Raw genomic sequence first — 20,492 nt, forward strand, 5'->3', positions numbered from 1 at the left:
CCCTGCATCGGCAGGCGGACTCTCAACCACTGCGCCACCAGGGAGGCCCCTCATTGTAGTTTTGATTTACATTTCTCTAATAATTAGTGATGTTGAGCAGCTTTTCATGTGCTTCTTGGCCATCTTTATGTCTTCTTTGGAGAAATGTCTATTTAGGTCTTCTGCCCATTTTTGGATTGGGTTGTTTGGTTTTTTTAATATTGAACTGCAGGAGCTGTTTATATATTTTGGAGATTAATCCTTTGTCCGTTGATTCATTTGCAAATATTTTCTCCCATTCTAAGGGTTGTCTTTTTGTCTTGTTTATGGTTTCCTTTGCTGTGCAAAAGCTTTGAAGTTTCATTAGGTCCCATTTGTTTATTTTTGTTTTTATTTCCATTACTCTAGGAGTTGGATCAAAAAAGATCTTGCTGTGATTTATGTCAAAGAGTGTCCTTCCTATGTTTTCCTCTAAGAGTTTTATAGTGTCTGGTCTTACATTTGGGTCTTTAATCCATTTTGAGCTTATTTTTGTGTATGGTGTTAGGGAGTGATCTAATCTCATTCTTTTACATGTAGCTGTCCAGTTTTCCCAGCACCACTTATTGAAGAGACTGTCTTTTCTCCATTGTATATCCTTGCCTCCTTTGTCATAGATTAGTTGACGATAGGTGTGTGGGTTTACCTCTGGGCTTTCTATCTTGTTCCATTGATCTATGTTTCTGTTTTTGTGCCAGTACCATATTGTCTTGATTACTGTAGCTTTGTAGTATAGTCTGAAGTCAGGGAGTCCAGCTCCGTTTATTTCCCTCAAGACTGCTTTGGCTATTCGGCGTCTTTTGTGTCTCCACACAAATTTTAAGAATTTTTGTTCTAGTTCCATAAAAAATGCCATTGGTAATTTGATAGGGATTGCATTGAATCTGTAGATTGCTTTGGGTAGTATAGTCATTTTCACAATATTGATTCTTCCAATCCAAGAACATGGTATACCTCTCCATCTGTTGGTATCATCTTTAATTTCTTTCATTAGTTTCTTATAGTTTTCTGCATACAGGTCTTTTGTCTCCCTAGGTAGGTTTATTCCTAGGTATTTTATTCTTTTTGTTGCAATGGTAAAGGGGAGTGTTTCCTTAATTTCTCTTTCAGATTTTTCATCATTCGTGTATAGGAATGCAAGAGATTTCTGTGCATTAATTTTGTATCCTGCAACTTTACCAAATTCATTGATTAGCTCTAGTAGTTTTCTGGTGGCATCTTTAGGATTTTCTATGTACAGTATCATGTCATCTGTAAACAGTGACAGTTTTACTTCTTCTTTTCCAATTTGTATTCATTTTATTTCTTTTTCTTCTCTGATTGCTATGGCTAGGACTTCCAAAACTATGTTGAATAATAGTGGTGAGAGTGGACATCCTTGTCTTGTCCCTGATCTTAGAGGAAATGCTTTCAGTTTTTCACCATTGAGAATGATGTTTGCTGTGGGTTTGTCGTATATGGCCTTTATTATGTTGAGGTAGGTTCCCTCTACGCCCACTTTCTGGAGAGTTTTTATCATAAGTGGGTGTTGAATTTTGTCAGAACCTTTTCTGCATCTATTGAGATGATCATATGGTTTTTATTCTTCAGTTTGTTAATATGGTGTATCACATTGATTGATTTGCATATTTTGAACAATCCTTGCATCCCTGGGAGAAATCCCACTTGATCATGGTGTATGATCCTTTTAATGTGTTGTTGGATTTTGTTTGCTAGTATTTTGTTGAGGCTTTTTGCATCTATATTCATCAGTGATATTGGTCTGTAATTTTCTTTTTTTGTAGTATCTTTGTCTGGTTTTGGTATCAGGGTGATAGTGGCCTCATAGAATGAGTTTGGGAGTGTTCCTTCCTCCGCAGTTTTCTGGAAGAGTTTGAGAAGGATGGGCACCTTTCATTTTTTAATACCAGCTTTCCCACTGAACATTCTCATTTCTATAAATGGTTCCACATCTTACCAGCCACCTAAGCTCAAAGCCTTGGTGTTTTCTTTTATTTCTCTTTTGTCCTTTTGCCTCATTCATATCTTCTTAATCATCATATTCCATTGACTTATCCTTCACGGTGTATTTTGCAGCAGGCCTTTCCTTTCTGTTACAGTAGGCTGCCATCGGCACCCCGATAGACAGTGAGGTGACCTCCCTGCCCACACAGCATTTGACTGCTTCATGATTCTTCTGAGAACCATGAGCGTCCACTGCTGGAATATAACTAGAAGGATGATAGATGCATTCTCTCTCTAGTGCTTTTTTTTCTTTTCTGCATTTTGCCTTCAATTGGATTATGGACTCTCAGAGGGCGGGAGTTATCGTGTACTATTTCTGGTCTGTCCCCTTTAGTGCTTTTCACAGTCTTATACATAGAGTGGGTTCTCATTATGTGTTTGTCAAATGATGAGATGAACACTGTTTTATTTTTGTCAGTTTCAGTAATTAAGATGCGGGCATTTTGTTTTTAAAAACATGGACAGACATAACTGGTGGAGAATATAATGGCAAGGAGAAGAGCAGATAACCTGTTATATTTAGGACGGTTTATCACCTCTTCTTTGCTCTGTAATATTGCATCACTGTCTTACCTCAGGACCATCCACAACACCACCTGTGCTCCTTCCCTCCTTTATTTCCTCCCTAGTACTTACAATGTACTATTTAACTTATTTATCTTGTTTTTAAAACATTCTTTTCCCCAGTAGACTGTAAGCCCTACGAGGGCAGGATTTTTGTCACTCTTGTTGAATGCTGTACTCCCAGTGCCTGGCATGTGGTAAGCTACTCAATGAATATTTGTTGAATGTATAATCCGGAGAGGTACCAATTGTGTGTGTTGTCATTAAATTGATTATTGTCACCAATCGTAGATTTCACTTTCTTCTGTTCAGTGTTAATTAGTATCAGTGCTTTGAGGCTAGGGAGACATTTTTCATCTGTCTGCAAAAAAAAAAAAAAAAAGCTATAGTTTGGGGCTGAGTGACTGAGAGGCACATGGAAAGAAGAAATAGACAACATGGTGGATGGTATTGGAAAAAGACATCTTGGGCTCTGCTCTCCAGTGGCTGGCATATTCTCCAAACACTCTCCACTTGAATTTTGCTAACCTATTTTGAGTGCTTTTTATAAAGGTGATTCATACGCCTATTTGTTATTCTTACCAGAAAGTATATCCTTTTTAGTGGCTTAATTTCTCCTCCTTTTATGGTTAATATCTGGATTCCTTTGCTTAGGAGCTGTCACTCTGATATTAAGGAGGAGGACAGTTGATTGGGTTTGAGTTTGCACCTTAAATAGATCATTTATTCACACAGAGCAAAATTCTGTTTTGTGGCCACATTTTGCCTATCTAGTCAGCCAGCCGCTGTGAATATATGAGCCTTGGGTCCCATCTCTCGTGGGGGCAGTTGGGGGGGCCATGGCATGAATATAGAACTGGGGGGTTGCTGGCTGAATGGCGACACTGGCTTTCTGGTAAGGGCTGCCTGGCCACCCCGCCTCAGGAGATCCCTCGTTATGACTGTGGCTGTCAGAGGTGAACTGGCTGTGCCACTCACTAGTCAGATAATGAGCTCTAAAATGGGTTTCGTGTCCTTTGTGAGAACTGGATTCACTAAGATGGTATCAGGAAAACCTCAGGGCCTGATAAACACAAAGAAATCAACAGAGTGTGCTTTGCTCAGAAGTGGAGACTTTTGTGCTATAGATGGCAAGGAGCCATCAGAAGGCTCGAAGCTTGGCAGAGATGTGTATTTTAGAATTGCCATCCTTGCAGTGGTTTTGAGGTGGACTGCTGAGGAGCATGAGATGGGTGCAGGGAGGCGAGGAGGTTGTCAAAAAAAAGTTTATGTGAGAAGAATTGTTGCTACTTGTGCAGAACTAGATGACTGCCTTGTGAATGAATGAGATAAGGATGACTTGAAGGTATCTGGTCTCACAGGGACAGGGAATGGGGGCGAGAAGCGATGTTTACAGGGAGGGGTGAGAATCACCTCTCAGACCTATTGAGTTAGAGGTGTTAGGGAGATGTGGAGCAGAAATTTGGATAAGGTTCTGGAGCATGGGGGAGAAGACTGTCTTAGAACTATAGTTGCTAGAGTCTGCTTTAAAGCTTCAAGTTGGGTGGATGACTTTTTTCAGTTTTTATTATGGAAAATTTCAAACACATAAATGTCAAGACAGTAAACCACAATATAACAAAATATTATGATAGTGTGATTTATAATAAGAAATATATATTTGGTTTCTTTGTTTCTGGCACCGAGCCTAAAAGCCTTGGAATTTCCTAAGTAATAAGAGCTAGAATGGCATCTTGATATTCATAACAAGCCCCTTTCAACCACACCTCAGTTTATGTTAATGAGGTGACTTTTGGAAAGCACCTTAGGGTGGGTGCTGGTTGCCAAGGAAACCAGCTAGTGATTATAGGGGTGGGACTTTCAGTCCCACCCCCCTGACTTCTGAGGAGGGGGAGTGAGGCTGGAGATTGAGTTCAGTCACCAATGGCCAATGATTTAGTCAATCATGCCTATATAATGAAGCTTCCATTAAAAAACCAGAAGGACAAGGTTGTAGATCTTCTGGGTTGGTGAACATGTGGAGGTGCTGGGAGGGTGTCATGCTCAGAGAGGGCATGGAAGCTCTGCAACCCTTCCCACATACCTTGCCCTAAGCATCCCTTCCATCTGGCTATTTCTGAGTTATATCCTTTTATGATAAGCCAGTAAATTAGTAAGTAAAATGTTCCTCTGAGTTCTGTGAGCCTCTCTAGCAAATTAATCCAACCCAGAGAGGGTGTTGTGGAGGCCACTGATCTATAGCCAGTTGGTCAGAAGGACAGGTGAATAACCTGGACTTGTGATTGGCATCTGAAGTGGGGTTGGGGGAGTATCGTGGGACTGAGCCCTTAACCTGTGGGATCTGATACTATCTCTAGGTAGATAGTGTCAAAATTGAGTTGAATTATAGGAAACCCAGCTGGTATTGGAGAATTGCTTGGTGGTATGCAAAACACACACATACAGAGAAGTATAATAAACCAAACCCCATGTCCCCATTACACAGCGTTGTTAATTACCAGCTCATAGTCAATCATGTTTCATCTATATCCCCCACGGCTACCCCTCCCCATGTCACTGACACAAAATCCCAAATTTTATTTGTAAATATTTTTGCATTTATCTCCAAAAGATAAAGAATCTTTAAAAAACATAGCCACAATACATTATCACCCTTCAAAAATAACAGTAATTTCATAATATTTGCCAAATATCCGGTGAGTTCACATTTCCCCAATTGACTCTTCTCTTTTTGCAATTTGATTTAAGATGCAAATAAGGTCCCTACAACTACATTTGGTTGCTTTGTCTCTGTAACTCCTAAATCTGTCTTAATCTGTAGGTTTGAGTGGGTAACTTTTCAGAGCATTCTGGGTCCTATTTGTGTGAACCCGAATGATAACCAGCACTTGAACAAAAGAAAGAGGTGGAGGCCGATGGGATAATGTAGGGATCTTCTTAATTGGAGGAATGATTTTGATATTTTTCCCCTGAGAGGCAGATGTTTTTAGGAAAGCCTGATGAAGTTCTTATTCTTGTAGCCTCTCTATCCAGCAGTTAATTCTCTGTATTGCTACTATGGTATCTTCCAAAAGTCAGGCCCGATCATGCCCCTTCTTAGCCCAGAAGTCTCTGTGGCCCTGTGGGCTGAAGTCTGCTCTTGTGAGCTTGGCTTAAGGAGATGGCTCACCATCTTCCTCCCTCCTTGATGCTCAGTCTTCACCTTCCCCCTTCTCCCCAGCCTTGCTGCTCTAGTCAGTGTTCACTTTCCCACCTCATGCTGAGGGCTTTCTCTGAAATATAGTTCACACCCCCCTCTTCTTTCATCAGAATAAGTCTGACTCATCTTGAAAGGCCCAACTGAGAAGTCACCTTTTCTGTGAAGTTTTCCTGAACTATTTTTTCACCTGAAAGAATTATTCATTCTGTTCCTCACTGGGCCGCCTTTTTATGCCTCTGAATTCATTGTTAATTATGTGTTCCCCAGGGTGGGCTGGTGGGGGGCTGAGGGGGGAGGTGCTGTGTCCCAGCCAGCTCAAAGTCTCCTCAGCACCCAGCCCAGAGCCCTCCCCTCTTGGAATGTAGAGTATATCTGTTTGGTACCAACTCTTAGAAGGATGAACAACAGATTTTCTATCAGAGAAAATCTGGTAGAAAATCAGATTTTCTTCTCCACTCTGTGTTTTGTTTTAAAATAATTTTATCAAGTAGGCTGTTAAATAATGTATGGTTTTCAGCTGGACTGAATTAAACCCAGTGAGTAATTACATTTTATTCTGCTCACATAAACACATAAAGGATTTTGCTGGGTATATGGTGTGAAGTGTTTCTTGTTGTGTCATTAGTGTTGACTTTGATACTTCCCAGACACCAATTTCATGACTCAAGAAATTGCAACAAAAATACAGAAATCTAATCTTTCCAGATACTGTTTCATTGCCTGCCAAAACCCAGACATAAATTGAAAGGGAAAAAGGCATTATCTTCATAATTTAGGGAACTGATGCTTCCCTATGTGTATAATCTGTTAATATTATTTGTAGTCAAATTATAGTTTTTGATTTCCATTATCTCATTCTTTCAGCAAACATTTATTGAGTGATGACCGTGTTCCCGACTTTGTGAGGGGGTAAGACTTTATTTAGCCATTACCCTTTGGAGGAGACATGTAGGCCTTTTATAATAATGTGTTGTTATCCATTCCATGACATAGATTGGAATAAGTGAGCAGCAGCCACAAGGTGCAGAGCTGAGGATTGTAGATACTGTTTTCAACTCTTAGTCCAGATTCTGTTAACTCACAGAAAGTCAGGTGTATTTGGTAAAGAACCAAATAGAATTTCAAGAAATTGAAAATAGTCATTGAAACTACAAACCCAATGGAGAGGGTAAAGAACTGAAGAGAGAATTGGTGAACCAGACAATGTATCTGAAGCATTATCCAGGAAGGGGCACAGAGAGGCAGAAGGAAAGTGTACCCATATACTGAAATACTACACAGCAGCGAGACCACATGAACCAGAGCCACATGTCAATATGGATGACACTTACAAGCATATTGAGGGGTGAAAAAAAGCAAGTTCCAGGATAACTCATACCATACATAATTCAAAGACATGCAAAATTAAACAATATATTTATCCGTAATTTAAACTCTAAGGGCATAATCAACACCAGATTGAAGTTAGTGGTTTCCAGGCAGTGGAGTGGGAGGAAGTGGGGGGATTGATTGGGAAGCGTACGAAGGGTTCTTAGCTCTCTTGGTAATGCACTGTTGATTAAGCTGAGTGAAAGCCATGTAGATGACTGGCAGACCATTCTTGTCCTAATAAATTCTTGTGAAATATAGTAAATATTTGAAATACTATATATAACTTATGTACAGATAAAAAATGGAATAAACACCTGTGTTTACTGTCCAGCTTATGAAACAGAAAATTACCTGTACCTTTGAACCCCCTTGTATATTCCTTCCCAATTATATTATTCTTTATCCCTTATATATACTATACCTCTACTTTTAGGTATCTAATATAATTCATAATAAAAATTTTTTAAAGGATACCCTGTAGTCTTATTATAGTTATCTTACTAGTATATGTAATTAATCAATTTGAACTTAAACCTTTGTCCCCCCCCCGCCTTTTCTTTATTTATTTTTAGCTTCATTGGGTCTTTGTTGCTGCGCACAGGCTTTCTCTAGTCATGGCGAGCAGAGGCTACTCTTCGTTGCGGTGCACGGGCTTCTCATTGTGGTGGCTTCTCTTGTTGCGGAACACGGGCTCTAGGCACATGGGCTTCAGTAGTTGCAGCTCACGGGCTCAGTAGTTGCGGCATGTGGGCCCTAGAGCATGCGGGCTTCAGTAGTTGTGGCTCGTGGGCTCTAGAGCGCAGTCTCAGTAGTTGTGGCGCACGGGCTTAGTTGCTCCGTGGCATGTGGGATCTTCCTGGACCAGGGATCGAACCCGTGTCCCCTGCATTGGCAGGCGGATTCTTAACCACCGTGCCACCAGGGAAGTCCCGTCCCCCTTTTCTGAATTGTTGTATTGGTCACCTAAGTAAAAAATTATGTATTGTGTGACTATGACTAAATTTCTAAACATTTTCAGGATCTTCCCAAGTGTGTGATGTTTTAAAAGCATTAATGAAAATTAAACTTGGGTCTGGCCCTATCAGGTTTGATCAGGGAGAACAGAGGTGTGGTAATTTCTTGGTTAGAGCCATAAGATAATACTTTCTACAAAAGTGGGACTTCATGTCAGGAGGTCAACATGGTGTAAGTCTCCTTTGGAAGATTAAGAAAACTCATGATGGTGGTATGGGAAGAGCAAAACAAATAAGCAAAAGACATTTCTGGAGTAGGGTTTAGGGACCCTGTATTACAGCAGTGAGAGCTTAACTTCTCATCTGTAAAAGAAATGTTTCCTGGTTGGCAGGTGGGATGTGAGTTAGCTGTAGAGGTAGGTATTGCTGATGGTCCAGAGAAACCACCTGCAGTTTCTCAAAAAGACAGTATACTAGTCTATATGGGCTACCATAACAAAATACCACAGACTAGGTGGCTTAAACTGTAGAAATTTATTTTCTCACAGGCTGGAAGTCTGAGATCTGGGTGCCACCAGGGTTGGGTTCTGGTGAGGCCTTTCTTCCTGGCTTGTTGGATAAGCCACCTTTTCACTGTGTGCTCACTTGGCCTTTCCTCTGTGCATGTGCACAGAGAGAGAGAGAGATTTCTCTTCCTCTTCTTATAAGGCCACTAATTCTATTGGATTAAGACCCCACCCATATGACCTCCTCTAACCTTAATTACCTCCTCAAAGCTTGATCTCCAAATACAATCACTTTGGGGGTTAGGGCTTCAGCATATATTTGAGAGTTTGAGTTTGAGTTTGAGAGGACACAGTCAGTCCATTGCAGATAGTTTATTTTGGTTGATAGTCTTTGAATTCAGGTGAATTCTTAAATAGTTTTTAAAAATATATATACCATCAAAAATTGAGGTAAGTACACACAAGCTCTGTTTTGTTCATTTATTTTACCATGTGTTCTCCAAACCCGCCCTTTTCAGTTGTGTATATCTGTATATTTGCATGTATTTCAGTTTAAGACTCAACCATCCCTTAGTAATTGGAGTAACTAGAGCAGCAAATGGAGTTACTATTGTATGTTCCAGTTTCATGGCTCTCTAAGATAACTGTGATTCATGCATTTGTTTATTTGCAGTGTTGTTTAAATCCAGGGCTTCTAGGAAGTAGATTCTGTAATATGCCTCAAAATTATTGGAAGTTTTTTAACCTATGAGAGTACTGGAATTGTATTCATTAATTTGGGCCAAATTATAAAGGCTGATAAAGGTGGGCATCCTTGAATTTAATGGCAGGTAAGAGGCTGAAAATATGTAGTTGCTTCCTTAGGCGTCAGAACTAAGGCTCTTTTCTTATAACTCAAATGGAGTAATTCCTTGTTAACACATGGCTACTGGCTCATGTCTCCGTAGTCTCTTGTCGTTTGCTGGGTGGTTGTGGTAGTCAGATGTAGGGATGGATGGTGAGTACTCATTGAGCATTGCCTTCAGGAAAATTAGCCCTGGGGATGAGGGACAGGCACTTAAATGGCAGTCACAGTGCAGTGCAATCATTGTTCTGATAACGTAGTCACTATCAGAGACTGTTCCAGAAATGCATGATGAGATGGGTTGCCACATACGGTTGTGTACATTGTGCCCTGAACAATTCCAGGGAGCCTCTTTCATGTTGAAGTCTGTGAGGGCAGCCCTGATTGTGGAGAATCCAACCCAGTCCTGAGGTATCAGGAAGGGCTTCCCTGCCAGGAAGAAGTGATATCTACATTGTGACTTGAAGGATGAGTAGGAGTTAACCCAATGAAGATGGTTAGGGAGCAGAGAGTGGGAAGAGAGTTCCAGGCAGAGGCTCAGAGGAAAGATTGATTCATTTATTTCAAAAGGTAGCTGATGTTTAGCTGAAAGTCTTGTCCTGGACCTTTAAAGAGTGGCAAACGGGTCAGGAAAATGTGTGATAATCTGCTGTAGTAACATTTGTAGTCCTTTGGCAGTTGACTTGAACTTGATTAGTGTGTTTTAATTAAAGGGGGAATACACAAAACAGCAATTAAAATGTGTTGAGTGATGATTCAGCCACAAGTACACTGTCCTTGACTTTGGGAAATGTCAGAGTATGAGGCAGAATCAAATATTTAAATACCTGACTTAAGGTCCTTAGACATTATCCAGTAATCTGCTAGCCTCCCATTATTTTCTCAAAATCTGTGAATTTTATTTTAAAAGCATTTTAAAGAAAATATGTTTAAGAATTTGAGTGGTCATCCATATTGCTTGGGATTTGAGGGGTTGAATTAGTGATACTCTCTCTGTTATCAAAATTTGGAACCAATTGGGAGATAAAGGAGCCAGGTGGATAGAGCTTGGAGAGTGTGGTTTGGGTGTGTGGCAACAATGGCTTCCTGAGACTGTAGCCCTGGATTAGACAGAAATAATCTCTCCAGGCCCTGGAGGTGTTGAGCCAGCAGAGACCCCTCCTAGAATGAGGCAAGTGTAATCAGTTTATACTTGGGTACCATATTGGACTCTAGTTAAAAGTTCAGTCATCCAGATGAATGGATAAAGAAGATGTGGCATGTATATACAATGGAATATTACTGAGCCATAAAAAGAAACGAACTTGAGTTATTTGTAGTGAGGTGGATGGATCTAGAGTCTGTCATACAGAGTGAAGTAAATCAGAAAGAGAAAAACAAATGCCGTATGCTAACGCATATATATGGAATCTAAAAAAAAATGGTACTGATGAACCTAGTGGCAGGCAGGAATAAAGACGTAGGCATAGAGAATGGACTTGAGGACACGGGGGCGGTGGGGGAGAAGCTGGGGCGAAGTGAGAATAACAACGGCCTATGTACACTACCAAATGTAAAATAGTTAGCTAGCGGGAAGCAGCAGTATAGCACAGGGAGATCAACTCGGTGCTTTGCGATGACCTAGAGGGGTGGGATAGGGAGGGTGGGAGGGAGGCTCAAGAGGGAGAGGATGTGGGGATATATATATGCATATGGCTGATTCACTTTGTTGTACAACAGAAACTAAGACAGTATTGTGAAGCAATTATAATCCAGTAAAGATCTATTTAAAAAAAAGTTCAGTCATTGAGTCCAAGTCTGCCTCCTTGGTTCCTAGTTTTCAATGAAAGACTCTCCCACTCTTCCATTATATACTAGAATGGGCATCTCCATTTTGTAAAGACTGTCAGAAGGTATGTGGTATCTGGTCACCCACAGAGAAATGCTGTGCAGCACAGCAATGATGAGATGTTCCTGGTGTCCCAAGAACTTCATGGGACGATATAATGATTTTTCCATATCTTGTTTTCCCAAGTAGATATCTAAGACCTAAAGTCATTTTCTTCCTCTTATTCTTAACTGTGACATTCCATATTTAGGGAAACTACTTAGAAATGATGGTGTTTTTTGACTCACATAAACTTGTTGCATGTTGGTTTTAATCAAATCTTTGGAATTTTAGCTGTTGAAGAAGAGGAACATTGGATTGGAGGTTGAACTCTTGGCTAATGGGCCTGATTTTCACTATTTTAGTATCTCATATACTGATGGAAGCAAGACAGAACATTTGTCTTGAAGGGCTACAGACTCAGTTTATTTCTTTAATTAAAGTCAAGCTTTATCAGAATAGCGTTGGCTGGCTGATTGGCGATTCACAGATTTTCTGTTGTATTGTCAAGAGTTATCAGATTTGAAGCAACTAGAACTCTCATACATTGCTTGGCACTGGGTAGATTGTTGCAAAATGGTATAGTAACTCTGGGAAATGATTTGACCAACTCTTATAAAGTTAAACATACACTTGCCCAATGACTGAGCAATCCCACTCTGGGTACTTGCCCTAGAGAATTGAAAACATGTTCACATAAAACCCTGTTTTATGGATGTTCATAGCAGCCTTATTTGTGATAGCCAAAAGTATGCTTGACATCATTAGGCATTAGGGAAATGCAAATTAAAACCACAGTGAGATATCACTTAACACTCTAAAATACATACAATCAAAAGACAATAACAAGTGTTGTAGAGCATGTAAACAACCTATAACTCTCATACTTTGCTGGTGGGGATATAAATTGTATAAAATGGTATACAGTTTCCCAAATGGAAAACAGTTCGACAGTTTCTTAAAGTAGTAAACATAGATTTACCATATGACACAGCAGTTCTGCTCCTAGGTTTCAACCCTAGAGAAATGAAAACATATGTCCATACAGACTTGTATGCAAATGTTCATAGTAGCATTATTCATAATAGCAGAAAAGTGGAACCAACGCAAATGCTCATCAACTGGTGAATGGATAAACAAAATATGGTATATCCATACAATGGAATACTATTCAACAATAAAAAGTAATGAAGTACTAATACCTTTCTTCCACACTGGGTGAGCCTTGAAAACAGTATGCTAAGACAAAGAAGCCAGACACAAAAGAGTACATATTGCATGATTCCATTTGTATGAAATGTCCAGAAAAGGCAAATCTATAGAGAGAAAATAGATCAGTTGCCTGGGGCTGGGAGTGGGAAACAGAGAGTGACTGCAAAAGGAAATGTTCCAAATTAGATTGTGATAATTGCACAACTCTGTGAATATAATAAAATCATTGAATTGTACACTTAAAATGAGGAATTTTATGATATGTAAATTGTACCTCAATAAAATTGTTTTTAGGGCTTCCCTGGTGGCACGGTGGTTGAGAGTCCGCCTGCCGATGCAGGGGACACGGGTTCGTGCCCCGGTCTGGGAAGATCCCACATGCCGCGGAGCGGCTGGGCCTGTGAGCCATGGCCGCTGAGCCTGCGTGTCCAGAGCCTGTGCTCCGCAATGGGAGAGGCCACAACAGTGAGAGGCCCGCATACCACACACACAAAAAATGTTTTTAAAAAGTATTTCACTACATATTCAAAACAAGTAACAAAAATATTTTAAATGAATTCTCCTTGAAACGAATATATCAATGAATAGCATAGCTGCCTAATAAGTAATAGAACAAGTAGAAAAGGATATTGAAAAGGCTGTAACATACATTCTTAAAACCAGAGTCGCTTAAATGACCCCCAAACCTGAAAAATCATTGTCACTGCTGGCATCCATTGCATCTTCTTTATTTGCTCAATTAGACATAGTTATCACTCTCTTCAAACACTGTGTAACGGGATGTGGAATGGGATGCTTTCTTTTCTCAGAATTTCAGATGAAGCTTTAGAACTCAGAACAACTACAGTGCTGTAAAAATCCCCATAGCGGTGGCCAAACCGAACTGATGATCATCTGCTCCCAGTAGCTCATATAAGGGAAGGTGGAGTCTTGTTAGAGAACAGTGCATCCATGCACCTGTTTCCAACTCCTTAACAAAGGCTTATTAATAGAGACATTTAAATATTGCAGCAGGTGGATAGCTGTCTAGAATTACAGCTGAGTGTCGATTTGTTCAACTGTCTTCCCAACAACCTGAGTCACAAAAGCAGAAACTGGCACCAGACTAGTGGGGCTAGTTCCTTTAATGGCCTCATAGCATTTTTGAACAATGCTTTGTCCATAATTAAATTCCTTCCTCATACCACCGATGGGCATATGCATAAATTGTACATAGGGTTCTTTTTTTGGTTATGTGTTTCTTTTAAACGTTAGAAAAGTTGGCAGTTGTATACCATCAGCACAATATGCAAATACAGGAGTTTTTTCATACTCAAAAGTTGAAACAGTCTTGAGTTTTTTCTACTGAAAATGTCTTGAATTTTTGCACCTTTGGAGTTCCCCATGTTGCTTTAAGCTACATCAGATGTCAAAGGAATTTCATGTATATTTGCTTTCTGTAAAAGTTCAAAACTAAATTCTTTCCTAGCATTAGTCATATACCTGTGAAATCAGTGAGTCTCTTTTCATCAGCTGACATGTGATATTTTTCTGGCCCACACACAGTTGATTACTGCTCTATGTAATCTGAAACACTATGATGTTGATCCAGTAAAGTTATTAATGCCTCTTGTTCTCCATCATTTTTTTGGGAATACTGAAGTTTCTGAGCTTTGAAAAATATCTAATGTCAAATTCTAATTCCTTGTAGTTATGACCCCTTTATAGTTCCCTGTCAGAGGATGTCTTCCATATCTAGAAGATGAAAATATGCCATTCATGTTTTTTCCAAGTCTTTGTTATATTCTCACTAAAATACCCCTCTGCAGTCCTAATGTCTTATTCTTTCTTGAAGTGGAAGATGCCACACGTGAACTTAATATAGCAATGACTGTCCTTTTGTGCCATGGACTAGAGTGGTAATAAATATGAATCTAAATGTCTGAGGAGCTACTCAAACTCTACCTTGAATTAGCAGCAAATCCTGTTGCTTGGTATATTTTTGGTCAAAACTATCAATTAGGACGTTTTAACCTGTATCTTTGCTGTGAGGGGGCTTTGTTGCCATATTTTAACACAAGGGGGCAGCATCATCACCTTCACTGTCTCCATCACATCTTTAGCATGGGCACATTGGACCCGGGTAGGGAGGGAAAGATTTTATAAGTATGTACTATTATTTTTAATATTCGTCATCTAATAATGCTCCTACGTATGATGGTGATGATTACAGAGAGAGACTCCAAGGGTATTTCCTGTAGTTGAGGAATTTGTCTGCAAATAAAAGCCTCCTGTAAGGAAAAATCTCCTGTTTCCCTTCTGCTCTCAATACTCTTACTGAACATTTCTGTGACCACATGTGTGGGAGTTTTCTCACACCAAAGCAATTCTCCAGCTCTCTAGTAGATACCGACTGAGTATCCCACAATTTAACTCAACTCTGACACTATCTACTTGGAAATAGCATCAGATCCCACAGGCCTCATAAGACCCCTGCCCCTCTCACTTCAGAGGTTAGTCACAAGTCCAGGTTATCACCTGAACTTCTGACCAACTGGCTATAAATCAGAGGTTCTCATGTTCCCCTCCTTAGCTTTGATCATTTGCTAAAATAGCTCAAAGAACTCAGGAAGCCCATTTACTTAACTATATTGCTGGTTTATTATCAAAGGGTATAACTTAGGAACCGCCAGATGGAAGAGATGTATAAGGTAAGGTATGTGGAAAGGGACATGGAGCTTCCATGCCCTCTTTGGGTGAGCTACCCTGTCTGGCGCTCCACGTGTGCAGCAACCCAGAACTTCTCTGAACCTGTGTACTTTGGGGATTTTTATTGAGGCTTCATTACATAGGTATAATTAATTAAATCATTGGCCATTAGTGATCCAATTAACCTCTAGCTCCTCTTCCCTGCATGGAGGTCAGGGGTGGGGTGGAATTAAAAGTTCCAACTCTGGGGACTGCCCTGGTCATCCAGTGGGTAAGACTCCGTGCTCCCAGTGCAGGGGGCCCAGGTTCGATCCCTGGTTGGGGAACTAGATCCTGCATGCATGCTGCAACTAAGAGATTGCATGCCATAACTAAGAGTCTGCATGCCGCAACTAAGAAGTCCTCATGCCGCAACTAAAAAGATCCCGCATGCCACAATGAAGACCGTGCAGCAGCCTAAATAAATAAATAAATAATTTAAAAAGTTCCAACTCTCTAATCACCTGGTTGGTTCCCCTGGCAACCAGCCCTCATTCTGAGGCTAAGCCAGGAACCCCCAGCCACCAGCCATCTCATTAGCATACAAAAAGACACTTAGCACTTCAGAGCTTGGGGGGGGTTAGGAGCTCTGTACCAGGAAACTGGGACAAAGACCAAATATATATTTCTTATTATAAATCACAGTATCACAACTCCTCTTTTGTTAGAATAGTTGTCATTGTGAAGACCCTGTGCTATTGTGGTTTATTTTTTTAGTTAGGTCTGCAAATAATGAGGCTAGTACAGAAAAGAAACAGTGAGTTATGTAAAGCAGCTATTGATTTGGGAGAAGGATAGCCTTTTGTATATGACTTATTTTGGTTTCCTGATGAAGACACTGTTAACTGAAGAAAAACGTGTTTTATTCAGGGACCTTACTGAGTACTATACAGCCCAGGAAACAGCCTCTCAGATAGCTCGGAGGATCTGTTCCAAAGAGGTAAGGGAGGAGCCAGGATATATAGGAGTTTTTGCAGGAAAAAAAAAAAAAAACAATGTGTAGTTGAACATCAAAAGATCACAAAAACCAGACCTGTCAAGTTAATGAATTTGGCGCTTTTCTATGTCTGCGAAGATGCAAGAGTCTGGCTCATTGAAATTATTCCTTTGATATGCATTTTAACTATCTATGTGCATATCATGTTTTTCTCCATCTGAAGTCTCCCCAGGGCACACCTTGGGTTGGGGGAGGGCGCGGTTACATTGGCAGCTGATGGCCGGCAATATTCTTTGTTTACTGGAATGGCAGGCAACATTTTTTTTTCCACAGCGCCTCCTCTTAGTCGTAAATTAGACCAAGGTTTGGGAGGCATTTCTTTTTTTTTTTTTTGCGGTAAGCGGGCCTCTCACTGCTGTGGCCTCCCCCACTGTGGAGCACAGGCTCCAGATGCGCAGGCCCAGCGGCCATGGCTCACGGGCCCAGCCGCTCCACGGCATGTGGGATCCTCCCAGACCGGGGCACGAACCCATGTCCCCTGCATCGGCAGGCAGACTCTCAACCACTGCGCCACCAGGGAAGCCCTGGGAGGCATTTCTTGACCAATTTGTCCCAAGGTGCTAAGAAGGCGCATTCCTAGATCAGATGAGGATTGTGTTGATAGGCCACTCAATGTGCTAAATTTTGTATTAGGCCCTGTTAATAACCTAAAATTCTCTGGATCTTCTGTTTTACTAGTTTGTTATGATCCAGGGGACATTTTCCCTTGTTGCTTCATCCCACATCTAGAGTTGCACTATTACAATTAATTCTATATAGAGTTAAATGTATGATCTACTATCTCAAGATGTTTAGCCATCATTAATTTTGTCAAGAGGCCTGGTTACACATTGGGTAAAAATTGGGTTACAATTGGGTAAAAAGCATATATATATTTAACTGGGGTAAATAGAGTGGACTTGTTTGGGTCCCTTTAATGTTGGGGACCATAGGGGGTCCCTTTGGCCCATCCAACCTTAGGTAGTGTTGTATCAAAACGTTTTGTTTTAATCCCATTAACATCTGTTTTATTTATCCCATTTCTTAATAACCATCTAAAGATTTTTATCCTTTTGGGATGAGTCCCTTTAAAATTTTCACCTTTTTGGAAAGAAATCAATAGACTTTCTCTCAGGTTCCTATTTTTCTGTTAATCAACCTAATTAACAATTAATCTCCTGTTCATTAGCATCTGTAAGACCCATTGAGGGTAAGTTGAGAACACAAATGAGGCTTCCCAAACTGTTTTTTTTGTTTTGTTTTGTTTTAAACTGAGGGAGCTCTTAGGTTAGCTATTTTTTTTTACCACCTTCTAATTTGTTTTTTCATAGGTACCAATAAAATGGCTGTTTATGAGAGCGCTCTAAAAATTCACAAATTTAGACATTTCCCCAATTTAAAGGATCCATTGTCTGGCCATTGATGAGATATATGTTAATAGTGACACAAATCAATAACACGCTAGAGGTGTCCCCACAAGAGAGTGCAAAGGATGCAGCCTTCACAAGATCTAGAAAATTTACTCCCCAAAATAGTCTAAGAGAGTAAAGGACCTTCGTTGTACAGGTTGACACAACGAAGGTGAGGATGACAAAGGCCCCTTATGGGCACCTCGTATGACAAATTTCCCTTAGAGTTGGCACAGTCAAGCCAGAAAAAGAGACTGCTCAGGACCCCAGTCTATTTGATTGGCTGCCAAATGGTAACCATGTGTGTACCTTCCAGAGCACAGAGACCAAGCTCTCAAATTGAGATTATTAAGAACCTCATTTTTAATTTGTAGTAAAATTTTACAACTTTATTTTTTCACAAAAGTCAGCAAAGTTCAGGTATGTTCGTACAGGTCTTTAACAACAACAACTGCAACAACAATAATAAAGCAATACAGACACAGAGCACAGAGGTTGGCTTAAAAAATTATATCTGTCTGGATTTTATATATTATTTGTTCTTCAACAATGTCTTGTGGGTTCTCATATGTCTTGGTGATAAGAGACATTGTAGAACATTATACATAGGATATAATAAACATTTTCTTTCTTTTTCTCATATAACTTTCTCCATTAATGGCAAAATGAGATGGGGGAGCATTTTACCATTCTCTCTCTTAATATTGCCAGCAAAGAACTGAATATAGAGAGAAGTCTGAAGTCTTCCACCTAAGAGAATTGTGGAAAGTGTCTGGTGGTTATTTATGTTTTCTTTTTTTTCACATTTCCCTCACTTTTACTTGGGCATGTGTGACTCATGTTCAGAACCAGGGGAGCAACATTTCTTCATAACTCATGGAATTAAATGCTTACACACAATTTTGCTGGTTTTTTCCTCCTAAAGGGAAAACCCTGCTAAGAACAAAATGAGACGGAAAGACTTGCAGCTAATTATGCTAGCTGTGTCAATGGCATAGCCCCAAGAAGCCAGCTCTCCAGTCCCTGAATCATGACTGCGAAAATTGGCACTGTGCTGTTTAGCTCCCTAAGGGATGTAATTATTTTCTCCATGATACCCAATACTTGAAATGACCTCAGCAAAAGCATTTCTTTTCTTTTTTTCCCCTTCCTCTAGTGTGTGGCAAAACAAATTGCATTTGTAACAACTAGAAATTCCCGAGGCCTTGTCCTCGCTGGCGGATGGCCTGAGGGATGCTGCTGGTGCAAATCAAAGAGCTCAGTGGTTCTGCTTTGTGCTGTGCTAGGCAGAAAAAAACTTTGCCTCTTATCACCCCACCTTCCTCCAGCAGAAACCTGAGAAATGAGACATGATCAGTGGTTCATAGTACTCAGAGTACTGTCATAATCCCGAAAGGTACTGTCCTACCTTGTCATCTTGGTGGCTGAGGGACTCAGACCAGAATAGATGGATTTTTAACCCTTTTGAAGGACTGTGTAGTTGTCCCTAAAATACACATCATCTACCTGGTCTCTAAGATTACTTCAGAGTTTCTTAGTTGTTGCCATTATTCCCACGCTCTCTGTGTCCTTCCACAGGCCTGATGTTTTCTTCCACTCTGTTTCAGGGCTCATCGTCGGGGTGATCCTGAGGTATGGCACCACTGCCACCAGTGGTCATGACAAGTCACTCAGCTGCACTCAGGAAGACAGGGCCTTCAGCACCTTATTAGTGAATGTCAGTGGGAAGTTCTTCGAATACACCCTGAAAGGAGAAATCAGCCCTGGCAAGGTCAACAGTGTAGAGCAGAATGACATGCTGAGGAAGGTGAGCTCGGGCCACTCAGCCACTTTGGTCCTGACGTGGTTTTTGATTTTCCGATTCTGTCTCAACTTTGTGAACAGAAATCTTTTCACACTCCTGGAACATCAGTAACATTCCTGGCTGTCAGTTTGGCTAGGAAGCTTTTGGACTGTGATGAGGAGAAGGAACCAGATTTGAACTTGAGCCTTTTAGCTTTGTCAGACTGATGTGGGCCACCAATGGTGCAGTGGGTTCGTACATCCCACTCAGCTCCTCTCTCCAACTCCCATCTCTTTTTGATTATGTCTCTTACTCTTGTTATGGTTTAGGGATGAGATTGTTTCTTTCTTAAATTAAGATTGGTTTCTTATTTTTCTTTTAGCTTGTTATAATCAGTGTTCAGAAGTGTTACTCTTACTTCTTTGTGGTTGGTTATTTTACCATATTCTACAAACATTTATTGAGTTTCCCACTCTCATTGGTGATTGATGCCAAAGGCTTCATGAATCTTCAGAGGAAAAATGTCTTGTTGTCTTAGAATTTGAGTCCATATGTTGTTTTTCATTTAATGTTGGGGGTAGCTAAAATACTCCACAGGAAAAGGGGTTATATATCTCTTCACTTCACTTGGGTGATTTCCAGGATAAGCACAACATCTGTATTTATCCACATACATTCTAGTACCTTATAGACCCGGGCTTATCAGCAGGAGGGCTTCCGTATAAAGTCTGGGGATCCAAGTTGTGGGAGACCCCTTTAATATGTGAAAGCTTGCAGTCAAAGAGTGTAGCCTGTGCTCCAAAAATTAAATTATTATTGTTCTCAGGATCTGCCATAATCCTTAAAGAAAATTATTCTCAACCTGGAGCGTTCAACATGCCCATCTTCTCTCTGTCCCTAAGGGCGGTCCTAGTGAGCTCTTTGCTCTCAACCCTTCATAAGAATGCATGGGATTTCCATAAACATTTGTGAAATTAAATGCAACTGAGAAAGATACCCAGTGTAATACCACACTAATGGCTGTTTACATTTAATAATTAGAATGGAGATTTAAAATAA

At 40.4% G+C, this 20,492-nt stretch overlaps 1 protein-coding gene across 1 annotated transcript in view; it reads left to right on the top strand.

The window, feature by feature from the left end:
- SLC9A7 (solute carrier family 9 member A7) overlaps nt 1–20,492 on the top strand; it is a 143,560-nt gene that overhangs the window by 50,633 nt on the left and 72,435 nt on the right. The window contains exon 2 of the mRNA XM_081222946.1: nt 19,258–19,457. Coding sequence (XP_081079072.1) covers nt 19,258–19,457 — 200 coding nt within the window. The remainder of the gene's footprint in view (nt 1–19,257; nt 19,458–20,492) is intronic.

Source organism: Mesoplodon bidens, assembly GCF_964165515.1.
Source record: "Mesoplodon bidens genome assembly, chromosome: X".
Taxonomy (NCBI): domain Eukaryota; kingdom Metazoa; phylum Chordata; class Mammalia; order Artiodactyla; family Ziphiidae; genus Mesoplodon; species Mesoplodon bidens.